The 19964-nt window shown below is 38.2% G+C and overlaps 1 protein-coding gene across 1 annotated transcript in view; it reads right to left on the bottom strand.

Moving 5' to 3' along the window:
• Window positions 1-1351: 1351 nt before the first annotated feature.
• The window catches only part of LOC126827267 (G-protein coupled receptor dmsr-1), a 77391-nt gene continuing 58778 nt past the window's right edge, over window positions 1352-19964 (bottom strand). The window contains exon 2 of the mRNA XM_050556545.2: window positions 1352-4256. Coding sequence (XP_050412502.1) covers window positions 3094-4227 — 1134 coding nt within the window. The 5' untranslated portion in view covers window positions 4228-4256 and the 3' untranslated portion in view covers window positions 1352-3093. The remainder of the gene's footprint in view (window positions 4257-19964) is intronic.

The raw sequence follows: 19964 nt of genomic DNA, 5'->3' as shown, positions 1-19964 counted from the left end.
AATATAAATTTTACTTGTTCTAGTGTCTAGGCCTAGATATCATAACTATTACTTGTTCCTGTGTCGAGGCCTAGATATCATATAACTATTACTTGTCCTGGTGTTGAGGCCTAGATATAATATAACTATTACTTGTTCTAGTATCTAGGCCTAGATATCGTAAAACTATTACTTGTTCTAGTATCTAGGCCTAGATATCGTATAACTATTACTTGTTCTCGTGTCTAGGCCTAGATATCATAACTATTACTTGTTCCTTTGTCGAGGCCTAGATATCATATAACTATTACTTGTTCTGGTGTCGAGGCCTAGAAATAATATAAATATTACTTGTTCTGGTGTCAAGGCCTAGATATAATATAACTGTTACTTGTTGATTATAGCTTTATTTCAAGTTATTGATATATGGTTCACACCAGTTATACACAAAATGTAAATAATGTAATCAATATTATAAACATACCACCATTATAATAATATTATACATAAATACATAGAGTTATTATAATATACATACGTATATACAAACATAGTTATTAACAGGGGTAAGGCTACTTGTCTTATCTATTGTCTTAATTTAAACATATAGCCAGATCGTAACCTACCCATAGGGTTATTATCGTAACCTATACATAGAACCACTATCGTAACCTATACATAAGGCCATTATCGTAACCTGCACATAGGGCCATTATCGTAACCTGCGCATAGGTTTATTATCGTAACCTGCGCATAGGTTCATTATCGTAACCTATGCATAGGTCTATTATCGTTACCTATAGTGTCAGTATCGTAACCTGCACATAGGTCCATTATCGTAACCTATACATATAGGGACATTATCGTAACCTATGCATAGGTCCATTATCGAAACCTATACATATAGTGTCAGTATCGTAACCTGTACATAGAACCATTATCGTAACCTGTACATAGGGCCATTATCATAACCTGTACATAGGGCCATAATCGTAAGCTGTATATAGGGCCATTATCGTAACATGTGCATAGGGCCATTATCGTAACCCATACACATAGGGCCATTATCGTAACCCATACACATAGGGCCATTATCGTAACCTATACATATAGAGCCAGTATCGTAACCTGTACATAGGGCCCTTATCGTAACCTGTACATAGGGCCCTTATCGTAACCTATACACATGACCATTGGCTTAACCTATCCATATACCTAGTTAATTACTTAACCTAAACGGCCAGTGACTCCACCGATCCACATGAACAGTGCCTCCCTCTTCCTATCAATAGGATTTCTTACAGTAGGCCGATTTGAAATTCAACTCCTTACAGTAGGCTGATTTGAAATTCAACTCCTTTAGCCGACATATCTACACAAAAATGGTGAGTATCAGGGAGCTGGGGGGGGGGGGGTAACCAGTATTAGCCATAGAAATATAAATGAAATGGGGTTTAACGTCCTACTGTTTTGCTCCAAACTGCTATGGGGGAAATTTTTACGGGCGGTAGCACTACACTTATATCGAATTCCTCGGTTTTTCGTCTCATCCTAATGACTAGACAGCTGTCCTTGTGACGAAAACCGAGGTCCCGTGTACACATTGCCATGCACGTAAAAGATCCCTTGACAGTTGGAATTCGATATAAGAGTAGGCCGTAGTGTCGCTGTTGGGGCAAAATTTCCTTCATAGCACACTGTATGTGTATGACCGTCTTCATTAGCCCAGATCGAAGCAAAACAGTAGGACGTTAAACCCCATTTCATTTCATTTATTACTGAATAAAGAAAGTGGATATACTCTCGACAGAAAATCAACAAGTGTCGAGATATCAGACTACTGCCGATGACCACAAATAATAATATTATATATAACATGGATATTTGAAGGCTCTAAATCCTCTAACTTCCTTAATATTCAAATTAAAAACACAGATTAGAATTCAATATTGGTCTATTTCAATCAATATTGTTTTCATGTTGTGAATATATTGGATCCTAATATCCTGTATTTAAGACACAATTCTGATTTTATAATCAATAGGCCTACACGAATCGTGTATTCTATTCTTTCGGATGCCACCTGCAATTAACAAAGAAAAACATATCTTACAAGACAATGCGGAAATAATTAGTAATGGCGGATTCACAAACGGCAGAAATAATAATCACAAAACGTGTAAAATGGACTAAGAAGATGTAAACAACTGTCGTTTAACTTTGACTATTCTCGTATTTCACCAAATATAATTAATTAGAAATTGAAATAATGTTTTAAAAAATGGAATACATAAATTCAAGTTACTTTAAAGATTCATTATGTAAGATTTAGATAAAGAGCTAGTCATTCTTGCTAGAAAAGTTCGAAAATAGATAATGTAAAATGAATAGGCCTATATTGAAAATTTCATTCAAATTACTCTATTGTGAGCGAAGATATTAGCATTTGAAGGTTTGACAAGACGTGTGCAATACTTTCAACCACCGTACCGGTTGTTCGAAGCTAAGTCTCGCTCCTCCATTCTGAGCTTAAATCAAAATATGGCTGAACTGCTCTAATCTATTTAACATCGGAGAAATCTGATGCCATCGAGAGTTGATTATAGCCTGGATAAGTTAATTAATGTCTAATTAATAATTTAGATAACATTTCAGACCGAAAGAAAGACATGCAATAGGCAGATTTAGCTCTTGCATAATGTATGTTTAATATGTGCTTTTAGACCCCCTTTCGTTTATTTTAAGGTCCTATGAATAGAGTATTAACAAAACAAGTGGGGGCTAATTAAATGGAACGAATTATATTCATTTTGAGCCTTGTGCACCCAATAAACATTGTTCATCAATGGTTAATTGCAGAAGAATCGCAACACACTACCACACTACTAGTTGATTGATTGTAATAAAAATTAGTTCTCTGATTTTGATCAATAAATTAAGATTTAATCCATTCCCGATGTTGATCAGTTGAATGCCATATCGAATAATAGTCTTTTGTGATAACCGAGACACGTATCTCCCGATGATGATCAGTTGAATGCCATATCGAATAATTGTATTTTGTGATAATCGAGACACATATCTCCCGATTTCTCGTTAGCGAAAACATTTATTTTACAGTAGTTTTATATTTTCCGTCCTGATGACGGTTTTTTCAGTAGCTAAGGTTGTTAAATCGTCAGCGTTTGATTGTCCGCCATATTTGACATTCTTATAATGTCGGTTCTTATAGCACTTGAGGTTTTTACAAAATTTCAGCAACCACGTATCCAGAAGATGTTCTCGAAATTGCTGACTCATAATGCAATACAACACAAAATTAATGGCGTTGTTTATAAGCGCCGCCATATCCAAGATGTCTGCCAAGAGAGAATAAACATTTTCAAAAAAGCCATCGAGACAGGCACTCATGACGACTACGACACTTTGTGGGAGTTCGGTGACGATATAAAGAATTATAATCACTAACAACATAGTGGTCGTACTCTTATGGTCTTTTTTCTTCTTGCTATTACTACTAGCGTTGGTGCTGAACAGTCGTTTTCTCCTCTCCGCACTCTCGTGTAATTTTTTCAATAGAAAGCCCATAAATATAGTTATTAACGCACAGGGCAAGAGTTTATCGGCAATGGCGTACAGCCAGAAGGCCAGGAGCACGATAGATGAAGGGTTCTTGGAGCCAAGAGCGAATTCGTTCAATCTGTACATGCTGGTATTAAATGAATTGTTGGAAACTTCGTAGACACCAGTAATCATGTAGTTCGGTACCATGATCAACCCCGAGGCGAAACAAATAGCAAAGCACGCGAACACCGTATTTCTCACTGTGAAACAGAATTTGGTTTGAAGGTAAACATAGCGCTGAATGGCCATAAACACAGCCAGCCATATTGAGATGGCGTGGGTGCTTAACGTTACATTGGCATGAACCGCCATGAAAGTAGTCCACGCGTATGAATATCTCTGTGGTGTTGGTCTCAAGTCACACATGATATAGAAATGAATAGCGAAGGGTATGTAGGACGCCATTAGAACGATGTCGGAGATGGCAACGGCTGCTAATATGGTGTTGACTGACGTCCGCATCGGTTTCCGTGTAAGGATTTCTATGTTGATGAAATTGGTCAGGATTCCAAATATACACACGAAAATACTCAGGTATCCATGGATACCCCAATACCAAAGGGCGAATGCTTCTAAATTTTTATCAGGCTTCGCGAACCAGCCATTAGCCAGAGAGCTGTTCATTTTTCTGGTCCCTTGATGTAATCACCAATCTGAAAAAAAACAAGTAGAAAAAATCGATTAAAAGACAATTAATTAAGCATTCAGGATATATTTTTATCAATAATCATAAAATATTATTATCATATTCATAAACACCTGTGATTCTTTTTTTTTATTATTATTAAAACCATTACACGGAATAAAAACAAGTCATTTATAAATATTCCCGTATTTTTATCTTTTAATATCTTCACGATCTCGGTCAATACTTGCAAATAAAAAAAATAAATAACTATTTTAAACAAAAAACCCACACGTTTGCAATATATAATTCATAAGAAATTTGCACAAACAGAATTTATCATTTGAAGTAGTAAAGTTTTTGAGATATGGATTGTAGTAGATGTATTGTCAATTCTACCTAAATGTAACATTATATATTCTTTTACTATCAAAGGATATTTTATCTAGTGTATCGTTCTATAAATAAAAGATTTTATCCTTTTTATTGTGAACAACGGCCGAGAAAAAAGGGTTTAATATGATATTTTATCTATTGTGTCGTTCTATATATAAAAGATATCATCTATTTTATTGTGAACAACGGTCGAGACAAAAAATTTTATGATATTTTATCTGGTATCGCATTTTATAAAAACAAGATATTTTTTTTTTATTGTGAACCCTGACAACAGTTGAGAAAAAATTCTATATGATATTTTATCTGGTGTTTCATTCTATAAATACAAGATGTCATCTATTTTATTGTGAACTCTGGCAGAAGATAATATCCGGTCTCTCGAAACGGTGGAGGTACATTTTATATTCCGTTTCATTAGATATCAAAGTAATGTCCACTTGGGAATTGCTTGTTATTACTGTAGCCTGTACAATCTACTTATTGGAACAGAAGCTGACTCCGCGAAGCGCCGCGCCACTTGTTGTTCATGTTGTTCTTGGAAGCGACACTCCTCTTGTTGTTCCTGGGAGCGCCTCGCCTCTTGTTGTTCCTGGGAGCTACACTCCTGCTTTTGTTGTTCTTGGGGGGGGGGGGCGAAACTCCTCTTGTTGTTCATGTAGTTCTTTGGAGCGACACTCCTTTTGTTGTTCATGTTGTTCTTGGGAGCGACGCTCCTTGTGTTATTCATGTTATTCTTTCGAGCTTCACTCCTCTTGTTTTTCATTTTGTTCCTGGGAGTGCCACTTTGCTATTTCTTCATGTTGTTCTTGGGAGCCACGCTCAAAGAGCCTAAGGCTTCGCCAATTTGTATACGATAGACATGAAACCTGACATGCTTGTTTCTTGGACAAATACATATCGATTGACGTCACAATTCCAAGATGGCTGCGATGACGTCATAGTCAGCTCTCGGTACAGTGCCATTTGTTGTGAAAGTCGGTACAGGTTTCAGAGAACCAAATGAATGTCTGTACAGGGGGAAACAATCCAAAGAAAGCTTCTGATGTGGAAAACAAGAGCCGAGGTCCATCCGTATACTTGTTGACGTGCCGGTATATTATACCCATGGCAGTTTATGAAGGTTAGGCAGCACAATATCCCCCACCCCATGATATGGTGTATATTATTAGCCCGGTCGTATGGTGTATATCCCCGTCATCACTAACCCGGTCGGTATGATGTATATCCCCGTCAGCATTAGGCCCATCACCACCATTACTCTACGATTAAAACCACGATTTCAATCGTAGCACGGTGTCTAGGAGAGAGAGAGAGAGAGAGAGAGAGAGAGATGTGGTTTAATGCCCACTCGACACAACCTAGGCCATTTCGGACCTAACACATGGTTACATTTTATTTCAATAATTCGCTTGCGTGTAGGGGTCTTTAGCAGTGGGAGGAAATCGGAGGACCCGGAGAAAACTCACGTGGTTGGACAGGCGACCCTACTCCTTGTCACGTACAACCGGGGAATCGAATCCACGCCAGTTGACTCGATGACAGACCTTATGATACAGCGCGCACGCGCTATTCATTCAGCTATCCAACCTCCCCAACCAGCTAGGCAGTCAGTCGAGTAAGAAATGGATGTGGTTGGAATCAACCAATCAGTGAAGTTTGAATTGAATAATACTTCATTAGACTGATAATACAGTCCATTAAACATTGTTTTTATCTTGGTTGAGTTTAGAACCAGTTTGAATAATAAGCCTATTATCAACTTGTCTACTAAATAACGCACTAAGTCTATCAGAACTCCATCATTCACTCAAGGAAAATAATGAAAAGATTTTCACGATCGATTTTCTTCAAGATTCCAGGTTGATGGCCGGAGACAAATTATTACGTTATATTAAAATCTCAAATTGTTTATGATCCTAGCTTAAGCTTATTCTGATTTGGTTTTCTTTTTTTCTTCATCTTCAATTCCATCTTTCTAATTTAATGTTCAATATATTGTGGGTGTTTTTGATTGATCTTTTGATAACCGATTTCTCAATCTTAATTCTACATTAAGAAATATAAGCCTCTAGGGGCGTTCAGTATTCATATGGGGAAAAATAACTGATTGGACCTGATAGTTAAGCCCCCGTCAGACGGCGGTGCCGTTCTTACTGCGCTGAAGCGACCGAACAGCGACCAGAAAATACACAAAGTTGTTCGCCAGCAAACGTAAACACAACACAAGGAAATGTCCCAAACAATTACAAACTTGAAAAAAAGACGCGTTCTTACAGCTTTCCAGTTCAGATCACAGACCTTGGCGTTTGTTTTGAACATGCTTAAAACAAACGCCGTGACTCGGCGATCATTGGCGACCATGGAGACCACAGCACGATATCTTACGTTTCCACCACGCTTTTACTACGCGTGCGGCGATCTTGACGCTCTCTGCGAAGGAAATAAAATGTAAAGGAGTTTAACGTTCGACCGGGCTAGTGAAGATGGGTATGCACCATACAGTGTACTATGAGGCGATTTTTCCAGGGACAGTTGCGCTGTGACCGGGCTAGTGAAGATGGGTATGCACCATACAGTGTACTATGAGGCGATTTTTCCAGGGACAGTTGCGCTGTGGCCTACTCTTTTATCGCATTTCCACTGTCAGGGCTTTGTTTTATTGTGTACACGGAACCACGCCGGAAAACCCGATGAACTTTGTGGGCCAACACAGGGCCCGAACACGGGAACTCCAGGTTAGTGAGCCAACGTCTTACTCACCGGACCATCGCGGTCCTCGTCGATATTTAGGGCTCGAGTATTCATATATAGTCAACTTTAGAGTTTTGGAGAGAGAGAGAGAGAGATGGGGTTTAACGTCCACTCGACACAAACTAGGTCATTTCGGGACCAACAAATGATTCAATTTTATTTCACTAACGCCCTTGCGAGTCGAGGCCTTTAGCAGTGGGAGGGATCCGGGGGACCCCGCAGAAAACCCACGAGGCTGGACAGGTGACCCTTCTCCTTGTCACGTACAACCGGGGAGTCGAAATCACGCCGGTTTACTCAATGACAAACATTATGAAACATCGCGTACGCGCTAACCATTCGCCCCCCCCCCCCCCCCAGCCCTTGAGTATTAGTATTCATGTAGTCATATTTAGGGTTTTGGTATTCATATAGTCATATTTAGGGTTTTAGTATTCAAATAGTCAACGTGATCGTTTCAGTATGCAAATAGTATTCATATAAAAAAAAACTTGAGGGTTTTGTTATTCATGTAGTCAAATTTAGAGTTTTTAGTATTCATGCAGTCACCGTTGATGAGATATGAATGAACAGATTCTCAATTTAGAATCTCGGCATTTAAATTCTTTGTCAATCCAACACGCCCCTCTATCCAACCCGTCACCCTAAGATGTCACTCAAACACGCCCCTCAATCCAACCCGTCACCCTAGATTCTATGATTTGTCAGCTTTATTTATTATCGTTTAAATCACACGTCGTCTCAACGGCACCTCATTTACAATCTTAATAGATGTTATAAATAGGAGAAAATCAGAAGGATATAAAACGATAAGAAATAAAATAAATCCATTTAAAGAGATTGAGTTTAATATCCTACAATATATCTTGTCTACCACTCTATTAATCAGGCGATAACTCTATAACTCTTAAACTGGGGGTGGGGGTGGATTGGTCTAACGCCCGCGTTTTGGATGAAGGAATTATTAGTGAGCAGAAATTCGCCCGTATATCCGTTATCACTCGTCACATCAGTCAGTTATATAGAGAGATGACTCGTGTTTTCCTTTGGCGTTCGTCACTTCCGATTCAGGAAACCTGTATTACTCAGTTATCGTAGTAATGATCTCTGTGTTAAAATTATATTTGGAATGTGTTTAACCGGCTCTATCACATATGTGATAATGACTGACATCAATATTGTCCTTTAAACTGGAATGGTCTAACGCCTATGTTTTTGACGTTGTTGTTGTTCTTAATGTTTAACGTCCGCTTCCACCTGAAGGTGATATCGCAGACAAGTCTTCGTTATCATTATCTCAGCGCAGGGATCTTTCCTGTGGGAGGAAACCGGAGTACCCGGAGTAAACCCACGTTGTTGAGAAGTCGCCCCTATCTCCAAGCCATATACGCTCACACCAGGGATCGAAACCACAACCACAGAGGGGGGGGGGGGGAGAGAGTGAGTTTAGGGCATTTCGAGTTGGACGACATACTTCTTACATCGAAAACATTACCTCAAACCTAGTTCCGCTTCCTCCATCTGCTGATGTGGTCGGAGAGAGAGGGGGGGGGGGGCAGGGGGGGGGGTAGGACCTATATCGACATACACAGTGGGGAGCGAGTGAGAGAGGGGTGGGGTGCTATATCGTAACCGTAACCGTAGGGAGCAGGGCGGATGACATCGAAAACGTTTCATTCCGGTGGAATTTGTTGTTGATATTTTCTAACGGAATGAAAGGAGTTATTGTGAGAAGTCCCACTACATAATTAAGTATTTTTATGGTCACCCCGTGTATTATATTTATTGTCATTCTCATAGTTCAACCTATGATGAATATTGTACAAATTCCTGTATAATTTGCTTTGTATTGTTGTATCATAATTATTCGTATTTGAAGATAATATCACGAACAGCCTTTATTATATCATTATTCTCCCTCAAAGTGAAATAACTGTGAAACAGCAAAGGGAAATAATAAAATAAAAGAATAATTATTTGGCCATGGAAGGATTTTCAACGTGTCAGGGGTACTGGAAGGAGGGGTGCCGTATAGTCATTCGGATGGGACGATAATTTGAAGTCATCTATGCACATTGACGTGCATGCAAAAAAACATCGGCAATTAGAATTCGACATAAGAGTAGGTCTTAGCGCTGCTGTCGGAGCCGAACATTAGGACGTTAAACCCCATTTCATTTAATTTTGATTGCATCAGATTTTACATTATAACCTAAAATTCCAGTTCAAGTTCAAGAGTTGGTTATTCACAAAGCATTCTCAGACTGAAGTTAAGAATTTACTCAACTTTCCATCACTATTTATGAGAGATATCTTTGATCCAGAAATACAAAACTTTGCACATTGTTTCTTATTGGTGTATTTGATACATTAAAACAACAAAGGTTTTAAAAAAAGGGCTATATTTTAGTTAAAATAAGGCGAGCAATTTTGAGGAAAATCTTAACTTAAAGGAGCTAAGTCTCTAATATTTGGGACCTAGAAATTGACACAAATGGGTCGCAACGCATACAATAATGTAATATGAATGTATATAAATTGATCTACATTCAAACGTTTCTGATTATTCTGTAATTTTTAATCAGTGAGGTTCGGCGAAATACACCAGTATTCTCAATCGAATTTCAATCTCTAGCGTCTGGTTATTCCAGTCTACGCCGATATTATTTATTGGGCTTGCTCTCCAGATAAGAATATAGCGTCACCGTTTGACATGACTTGTGGAATATGCCTAGCCTCGTTTTTGAGTCCCTTATTACAAATAGCGCTGAAACGCATTATGGTACGCGATTCGTGTACCAATTGTAAAATGTTTAATTTGGCTTAAATATTGGATATCAGAAGGCCATCTTTTCCCGGTAAGATCACAACATCAATGTTGATTTAAACCGACAAATAAATCGTTTTTCTTCAATATTGAAGATTTTGGATGATATTGAGTTAGAGACTTAGCTACTTTAAGTTGTTAGGTTTTTTCTGTCTAGTTTAAGTTTTTAGATTTTGGATGATATTGAGTTAGAGACTTAGCTACTTTAAGTCTAAGAAGATGTTGTAAAACCGGGGTCTGATTTTCAACATCAACTGAAAATATTTGCTATTCCTTGGGTTACTACGCGCAAGGGGGGTTGGATGGCCGAATGGTTAGCACGTACGCGCTGTATCATAAAGCCTGTCATTGAGTCAACTAGCGTGGTTTTGAATCCCCGGTTGTACGTGACAAGGAGTAGGGTCGCCTGTCCAACCTCGTGGGTTTTCTCCGGGTCCTCCGGTTTTCTCCCACTGCTAAAGACCCCTACGCGCAAGCGAATTATTGAAATAAAATTAAAACCATATGTTAGTCCCGAAATGACCTAGTTTGTGTCGAGTGGACGTTAAACCCCATTTCTCTCTCTCTCTTTACTACGCGCAAACAAAATCAACCAGACAAAACTACGAACACGCAAATTACACAGACACTGTAAGCAATAACCAACAAGTATATCAAATCAAGGATGGTCGAATGGATAGTGCGTGCGCGCTGCATCATAAGGTCTATCATTGGGTAAACTGACGTGGTTTCGAATCCCTGTTGTACGTGACAAGGAGTAGAGTCACCTATTCTACCTCGTGGGTCTCCTACGCGTAAGCGAATTATTGAAATAAAATTGAACTATAGTTTGTGTCGAGTGAACGTCACCCCCCCCTCTCTTTCTCCCTCTCTCTCTCTCTTCTCTCTCCGTCTCTCTCTCCCTCTCTCTCTCTCTCTCCTTCTCAAGGCCGCACTGACAGCGCATGTCTTGTCATTTTCTCATCACACTTAAAGTATTTATTAATGAAAACTTGCTGATATATTTTTTATTTATTAACCCGTATGCCATCCCGAGACAGCTGTGTTTGATTAATCGCCTCCATTAATCCTGATTGTATATATTTTAACCCTAGTTTTATTCGACAGATCAAGTGAATTCATCTCTGTAGCATGTTAACCTGACCATAACCCCACTATAAAATATAATATCACAATTAACGACCACTTGATATTAACGTCCTTCAACATCTCGTACAAAATCACCAAATTATGATAATACGACATAGCCCACATCGTTAACCTTGCTCTCTGATCATTGACGTGGTGATCAGCCCAGAAAGACATTTAACGTTTGTCCTTTCATATGACGTAAACGAGAAGCTGATGTAAAATTAAATGATTTATTATGAATACAGGATGCTGATGACTCTTAATCAAAAAACTTGTCCTTATCGTTTTTCTTTTTTCTAAAGTACGTCGTTATAATGTCAATACTGGAAGTGATTAAATATATTTAAAGCTTTTCGGTTAGATGTTCGGGACTGGCAAGAACAGTATCTAGTCCTTTGGGTGGTACGCAAAACACAAAAGTCCCGTGTTCGTTTGCGTGCACGTAAAAAAACAAATTTTAAATTCTAAATAAGAGTAGGCCATAAGTGATTAAATATATTTACAGCTTTTTCGGTTAGATGTTAGGGACTGGTGAGAACAGTGTCTAGTCCTTTGGGTGGGACGCAAAACACCAATGTCCCGTGTACGTTTACATGCACGTAAAAGAACACCCTGACATTTTAAATTCTAAATAAGAGTAGACCATAGCGCAGTTGTTCGAGCAAAATGTCCCACATAGTTTTTAACGACCACTCGACACAAACTACGTCATTTCGGGACTAACACATGGTTCAATTTTTACTTCAATCATTCGCTTGCGCGTAGAGGTCTTTAGCAGTGGGAGGAAATCGGGGGACCTGGAGAAAACCCACGGGGTTTGACAGGCGATCCTACTCCGTGTCACGTACAACTGGGGAATCGAAACCACGCCAGTTGACTCAATGACAGACCTTATGATACAACCCGCACGCGCTAACCATTTTGTAACCACGACATGGCTGACGTTAGGGATAAGTTAAAGATACATTAATTAAGAGTTTTATAAAAGAGTTGGCTATAATAATTCAAAAATAGATGATCAAAAAAAGAAAATGTTGAAAATTTCAGTCAAATTACTTTGTTCTGAACGGAAATGTCATTGTTGAGAGTTTGAACTAGAACCAGACATCAATTGTGTCTGCATCGTCTATGAGAATTGGCGATCGTTTGAGTGACAGACGATAACTCCATCCACATATTCTCGATTATCAAGTATCACGCTCAATGGCTATGGTAGCCTTTCTTGGCAGGCCTTTCATCACCAGTTTCCGGTAGTGACACCAGCGACTAACAGTAAACGTAAGCTTGGTCTGCCATTTATTGATTTAATTTTAAATGGACGACTGTTTAAATCCAAACTGTATCCAAGCCATCGGTGGGTCTACAGAGTTTATTTTGAACTTATAATGCGTAAATAAATGTATTATTAAAGATACATTATGGGAGATAAGATAACGAGATGGCAGTTCTCGCTATAATAGTTAAAACTACATAGTGTAAAGGTAATTTGCTGAAAATTTCAGTCAAATTGATCCACTATGAGCCGAGAAAGAAGCGGGTGAAATTTTTGCATAGTCTCGGTCATCATTACTAAAATCATTAATATAAACAGCATAGTCTCGATTATCAACTTTTTCTGATTTAATGATCAACGGCCGTTAGCGGCATATAAGAATCTAATCCAGCCAACATCGAAGGCTAGCCTTGACATCGAGAGTTTATCATGGTCTGGATAAGTTAATTAATGTCTAATTGATAATTTAGATAACATTTCAGGCCTAAAGAAAGACTTGTAATAAGCAGATTTTGCTCTTGCATAATGCATGTTTAATAATTTAGATAACATCTGAAGCCTAAATAAAGACCTGCAATAGGCAGATTTAGCTCTTGTATAATGTATGTTTAAGTGAAGCTCAGATTTCGATTCTCAGTAATAGGCAAAAAAAAACCAACCCCAAACAATTCGTAATCGGAGAAAAGGGTAGCCTTATGTTTGTAGTATAACCGGAGAAAGAGAAAATATTGATGATATCTTGACATTCACAACACTAGGGTTTTATTGACATAAACGTAATGACATCACCTCACGTGTCAATACTCGACAAGGAATATAAATATTATTAATGTCACCCCCTCTGTTTATCCTGTAGTACCACGAATAAACCACCGTCTAGTCGCAAATAATATTCTTGTTTGATAGAAAAATATAACTCACGGTGAACCCTAATCCGATTGGAATACACTGATTGACGCGCTCAACGGAAGTAAGTCGGGTGTCTGGAACGTGACGTTAGCCGTCAAGAGAAGATAAGTCTAAGATTGTGACCAGAAGACATATTGTAGATTACAAGCGGAGTGACTGATGTGTCTGTGATTTCAGCTTTTATTAATAACACCTATAGTTTGATTACACGTCACTAATCTTATCACCTAAATAAAAAATGGCAGAGATCGACAGACACACGTCACCAACAAACAATAGTTTCAACTGTCTGATTCCTTCAATGAGCTTAATGATGACGGATATTTTCATGGTTGTCAGCCATGTTAGAGTCGTGTTCTTGTCATTGAGGACTCGGTAGATTTAATTTACACATTTATCGACTATTTAAGATAAAGAATTTACAAAACCAAAGATGGATCCCGTGTGACACTGTGTATTATTAATCGTTGTGCCGCCATGTTTCGCACTTTCCTAGCTGCCACTTATCTTTAAAATAGACTTACAGTTTAAAATAGACTTATAGTTGAATACAGACTTACAGTTCAAAATAGACTTATAGTTTAATATAGACTTATAGTTCAACATAGCCTTATAGTTCAATATAGACTTAGTTTAATACAGACTTACAGTTCAACATAGACTTTTAGTTTAATATAGACTTATAGTTCAATATAGACTTATAGTTCAGTATAGACTTACAGTTAAATGTAGACTTAATAGTGCAATATAGACTTACAGCTCAGTATAGACTGATAGTTCAATGTAGACTTATAGCTCAATATAGACTTACAGTTCAATGTAGACTTACAGCTCAATATAGACTTACAGTTCAATGTAGACTTACAGTGCATTATAGACTTACACTCCAATACAGACTTACTGTTCAATACAGACTTACAGTTCAATATAGACTTACAGCTTAATATAGACTTACAGCTCAATATAGACTTACACTTCAATATAGACTTACAGTTCAATATAGACTTACACTTCAATATAGACTTACATATAAACGCAGTCTTTTCAGAAAGCAAACTAGTCAAAAAACAAAATCTATTAAAAACGATCAAATAATGACTTCATAAAATCCATCATAAAGTATATTATAGCCATGAACGTTCCCTGTAGATATGTTTTGTAAATGTAATTATAATATTTTTTCTGATATGTTTTCTCTAATTATAATGTAATATCTTTTATAATATTCTTTTTTACTGTAATCATAATATATTTTTCTGTAATCACCCCTACGCACAAGAACTTTTATTATTTTAAATTTTTATATCTGGTGGATATCGAACCACAAACTAATTGGTGGTTCGTTATTTGCCTACTAAATGGCTTCACTTCATCCCAGTTAATTAGTCATAGTAGAATATCACCTCCTTTCATCTTATTGTTGTCCTGTGTGGTTTCAGGAATTGTTGTTAGAGAATTTCTGTATAAATTAGCCTCAGAATATTGTATGGCGGTTCAGTTTACTGCATGATTTAATATAATAATATACAAGGGAAAAATAATGACAAAATAAAGGAATAGGGATCTACACAACCATTATTAACAATGACAGTGCACATCAATTAATTTAATTTAACCTGTGTTTAAAAAAAAAATTTATTCCTATAAATGGTTCAATTTGTCTTATTGTTTATTTTGTGTGGTTTTTACTGCGAGCACTTCGCTTTTCCACATAAAGCCAGCGGATTCTTTTTCCCCACGGTTTTTTTTCTATCCGCCCTGATGACACCAAACATCTGTCAGTTAGACATCCTGTTTTAACTTTATTATGACAAAGGGAGAAGATGACCCGCCCTCTCTTCTCACGACAGCGAATTTATAAGTGTGTTTTAAGAAACTTTTGGTATCCGAGGACCTTTTTATTTATTTTGTGTTTTTAACAATTTTCAAGTGTAAACAATTTAATTAAATCAACCTGTCCATAATATCATATTTATTGTATTGGACGTTAAATCTGTAATAAGCAACAGCAACTTGTATTACTGTATTAGCTTGATAACGTTGAGAGAATACTCTTCGAAACGTCGCCCAAATAAATGAGTAATTGTTCTTCCATAAGTATGTGTTATAGTTTATTGCTCTATCCAGTTACTAAATGCCTCTAAAAGATAACAAACTACAAGGTAAACTTCATGTCGCTGAATTTACAAAACCCAGCAATTAGTTGTCGACTTGTTGTTTAAATCCTTCAAAATTAAATCAACAAATATAAGTTATGGATGAGTTATGGATAAGTTATGGATGAGTTATGGATAAGTTATGGATGAGTTATGCATATAAAACAGATCATTATTGTGAGACGCGATACCTCAGCGAGCAAGATGCTGGCTGAATCTCGATGGCCTCAGGGTCGCGGGTTCGCTCCAAGTGTTGGCAGAGAAAATTCATCCCGTGGGAATTCGATATAAGAGTAGGCCATAGTCCGCCTGTCCGGACAAAATTGCCCTCATTGCACACTGTATGGCATTAAACACCATTTCATTTGCGCGTAGAGGTCTTTTGCAGTGGGAGAAAACCGGAGGAACCCGAGTATACTCACGGGGTTGAACATGCGTTCCAACTCCTTGTCTCTCAATAACAGAACTTTAACGTCCACACGACACAAACAAGATCATTTCGGGACTAACATATGGCTCAATTTTATTTTAATTATTCGCTTGCGCGTAGGGGACTTTAGCAGTGGGAGGAAACCAGAAAACCTGGAGAAATCCCACGATGTTGGACAGGCAACCCTACTCCTTGTCACAACAGGGGAATCGAAACCACACCAGTTGACTCAATGACAGACCTTATGATAAACCCGCCATTATTTGTTATGAAATAAAAAAAAAGTGCTGCCTGTCTATTTTAATATTTTCCCGACCTTTATTGTTGTCATAAGTATGACGTAGTGTCAAACAGTCACATGTTTATGCTCAATTTATTTTCTACCCGACGTCCTCTCACTTCTCCATTTACCATATAACTCAATCACCATAGAAATACATGCCAGCTCTTTGAAGTATTCCTTGTTTATATTTATTTTTTTAATAATGTAATTGAACATATCTCCAGGCTCTTTTGAAGTATGGTGTATTTTTTAGGAACTAATTCAGGTTGTTCAGATCCAATTTAGATGTCATTCCTACCATGAAAATAAAAACATGTTTGACACGAAACATAATATCTATAAACAACTTGAAACAGAACACAAGATGGTACTTGATTAAATTAAGTATCGTAAGAATTGTTAGGATAAACTAATAAACGTCATCCAGTGACATTCTCCATTGGGGGGGGGGGGGGAGAGATGTTGGTGCTATATCGGTATAGACAGTGGAGAGAGAGAGAGAGAGAGAGAGAGAGAGAGGGATGGTGTGCTATATCGTAACCGTAGGGAACAGGACGGTTGACATCGAAAACCTTTCTGTCTCGTGGAATTTGCTGTTGATATTTTCCAATTAGGTATTTTTATTGTCACCCAGAGAGAGAGAGAGGGGAAGAGGGAGAGAGAGAGGGGGAGAGAGAGAGAGATTGGTGGGCGGGACGGGGGTTGTTCTAACATAATCACGCTTCTACATAAGTAGTAACACCTTTTACAGCTACACCCGCTAATTAAATGTAATGACTACTCTCAAATATTTAACCACTTTCTGTATATACATCAAACATTAGTTTCGAATAATGATCACTTATATGATTTAATGACAAAAACGTTTAAAAGTAAATGGTCTGGGTTCATTAGTCAATGGTGTCAGGTTAACAATGTATCGAGTAATGACTGCGACACCACGGGAACAGATGTGGCTGGCCCGTGACACTAGGGTAACACTTATCTTGTCAGGACTTTCACGCTGTATATGAAACCTCAAGGATCAATTGACTCTGGAAGACTTTGTTGGTTAACTATGTTTTTATAACTTTATGACATCCATAACGCAAGGGTTACATACAGGAAACTACACACATAGCTATGGCATTAAATATAAGCTAAATATACGTTTTCTATCATTTAGCGCGTGTTCTGTGGCGAGAGCCATTCCGGCCTCTAAGCCGGCGAGGCTGTGGGTATGATGTTCCCCTAGGAATATATACATTATGCAAGAGCTACACATCTGCCTATTGTAGATCTTTCTTTATACCTTAAATGTTATCTAAATTATTAATTAGACATTTATTAACATGGCAAGACCATAATCAACTCTCGATGCCATTGGATGGGTCTGATTTTAAGTAGATCAGAACGGTTTGGCCATTAAATGATTTAATTTAAAAATGGTTAAGCGAGGCTTAGCCTCGAACAACCAGTACGATGGTTACAATCAGTACACACATCTTGACAAACCTTCAAAGGCTAATATCTTCACTCAGGATAAAGTAGTTTGAATAAAATTTCCTATCTATTCATTTTGATTATCTATTTTTGAACTATTATAGCACGAACGACAAGCTCTTTATTCAAATCTTACATAATGGTCCTTTAATCTTGTCTAACACTTTCTGTATAATGGTGCTTTAATCTTGTCTAACACTTTCTCCATAATTCACATAAGGAGAATGAATATTTGTCAAGTGTCTTGTCCCTGTCTCATTTACCGACTTCAAACGAAATTTCTATTTCAAACTCAACATGGAAGAGAGAGAGAGAGAGAGAGAGAGAGAGAGGGGGGAGAGAGAGAGAGAGAGAGATAGGGTTTTACGTCCACTCGACACAAACTAGGTCATTTCGGGGCTTACATATGGTTTAATTTTATTTCAATAATTCGCTTGCGCGTAGGGGTCTTTAGCAGTGGGAGGAAACCGGAGGACCCGGAAAAATCCCACGAGGTTGGACAGGCGACCCTACTCCTTGTCACGTACAACTGAACATGGATGAGAGACACCTATGTATATCAAGAGGAACTACAGGTGTCTACAGGTGTCTACAGGTGTCTCGGTACAGGTATTCTTATCTGAACCCGAGTAAAACGTCACCAGTTACGTATGCGTTTCCTTCGTTAACTCTGTATCATCCAAAATCTTTGACATTAAAAACACGAATTTGTTAATTTACATCATCACTGATGTTATCATCTTACGGGGAAAAGATGAACTTCCGATATCCAATATTTAAGATAAAATAAAAATTATACCATTGGTACACGAATCGTGTACCATAATGCGGCTCAGTTCCACTTGTAACAAGGGACTCGAAGAACGCGGCTAGACATATTCTACAAGTCATGTCAAACGCTGACGCAATATTCTTATCTGGAGAGCATGCGCAATAAATTCTATCGGTGAAGACTGGAATAACCGAAGCTAGAGATTTCCATTCGATTCCGATTTCTGGCGTAACTGGTTTGATATGAGAGTAAAAATGGAAAGGATCGAATGTAAATCAGTTTATATACATTCATATTACTTTATGAAATGTGTTGCGACCCATTTGTGTCAATTTCTAGGTCCCAAACATTAGCGATTTAGCGGCTTTAACAAACGCGTGGTCTACTGGTGTTCCGTCTATGTATTCCCCGGGGAGTCACGGTGGCTAGGTGGTTAAGACGCTGGCTCGTTAGCCTGGAGGTCGGGTGTTCGGTCGGGTGTTCGATCCCTGCATTGGCCGAGAAAGTTCATCCAGATTTTCCGACGTGGTTTCCCCTTGTCAGTGGTGCAGAACGAAGGGCCTGACAAGGACAGCTGTCTAGTCCTTCGGATGAGACGAAAAACTGAGGTCCCGGGTATATATTGGAATGCACGCAAAAGATCCCCTGGCAGTTGGAATTCGATATAAGAGTAGGCGATAGTGCCGCTGTCAGGGCAAAATTTCTCTCATAGCACACTGTATGGCGTATGCCCGTCTTCATTAGCCCAGTATAGGAGCAGAACAGAAGGACGTTAAACACCATTTCATGTCATTTCAAGCGCCTCTCACTCTCTCTCTCTCTCTCTCTCTCTCTCTTTCTGGAGTGATTTAAACATGTTAGACACGAGTCACGCAAGTTCGAACGGTTTGTAAAATTGATAAGAGGTATCTTTATATCTAATGCAGAAGTTGGTTGTTCCATTAAACGACTATAACCAGATTATCTTCTCAACCCTCTGACATTTTATCACCAGATATTTCCCTCTCTCGTTCATTCCACTTGACGGCGTTGACATACATTTAACAGGAAAATAAATCCATTTAAGAGTAATGCACATCGTGTGAAGAGGGATTAGTAACTTAATGCTGAATTAGTTGTGCTAATATAAGTTGAGTTGAAGATCTTACAGATGGAGTGAAGAGAGAGAGAGGGAGAGAGAGAGAGAGAGAGAGTTTAACTACACTCGACACAAACTAGGTCATTTCGGGATTAACATATGGTTCAATTCTATCTCAATAATTCGTTTGCGCGTAGGGGCCTTTAGCAGTGGGAGGAAACCAGAGGACCCGGAGAAAACCCACT

Source organism: Patella vulgata, chromosome 7 (assembly GCF_932274485.2).
Source record: "Patella vulgata chromosome 7, xgPatVulg1.2, whole genome shotgun sequence".
Taxonomy (NCBI): domain Eukaryota; kingdom Metazoa; phylum Mollusca; class Gastropoda; family Patellidae; genus Patella; species Patella vulgata.
Note: the sequence above shows the minus strand (reverse complement) of the source record. Positions and strands in the feature narration are given on the sequence as shown.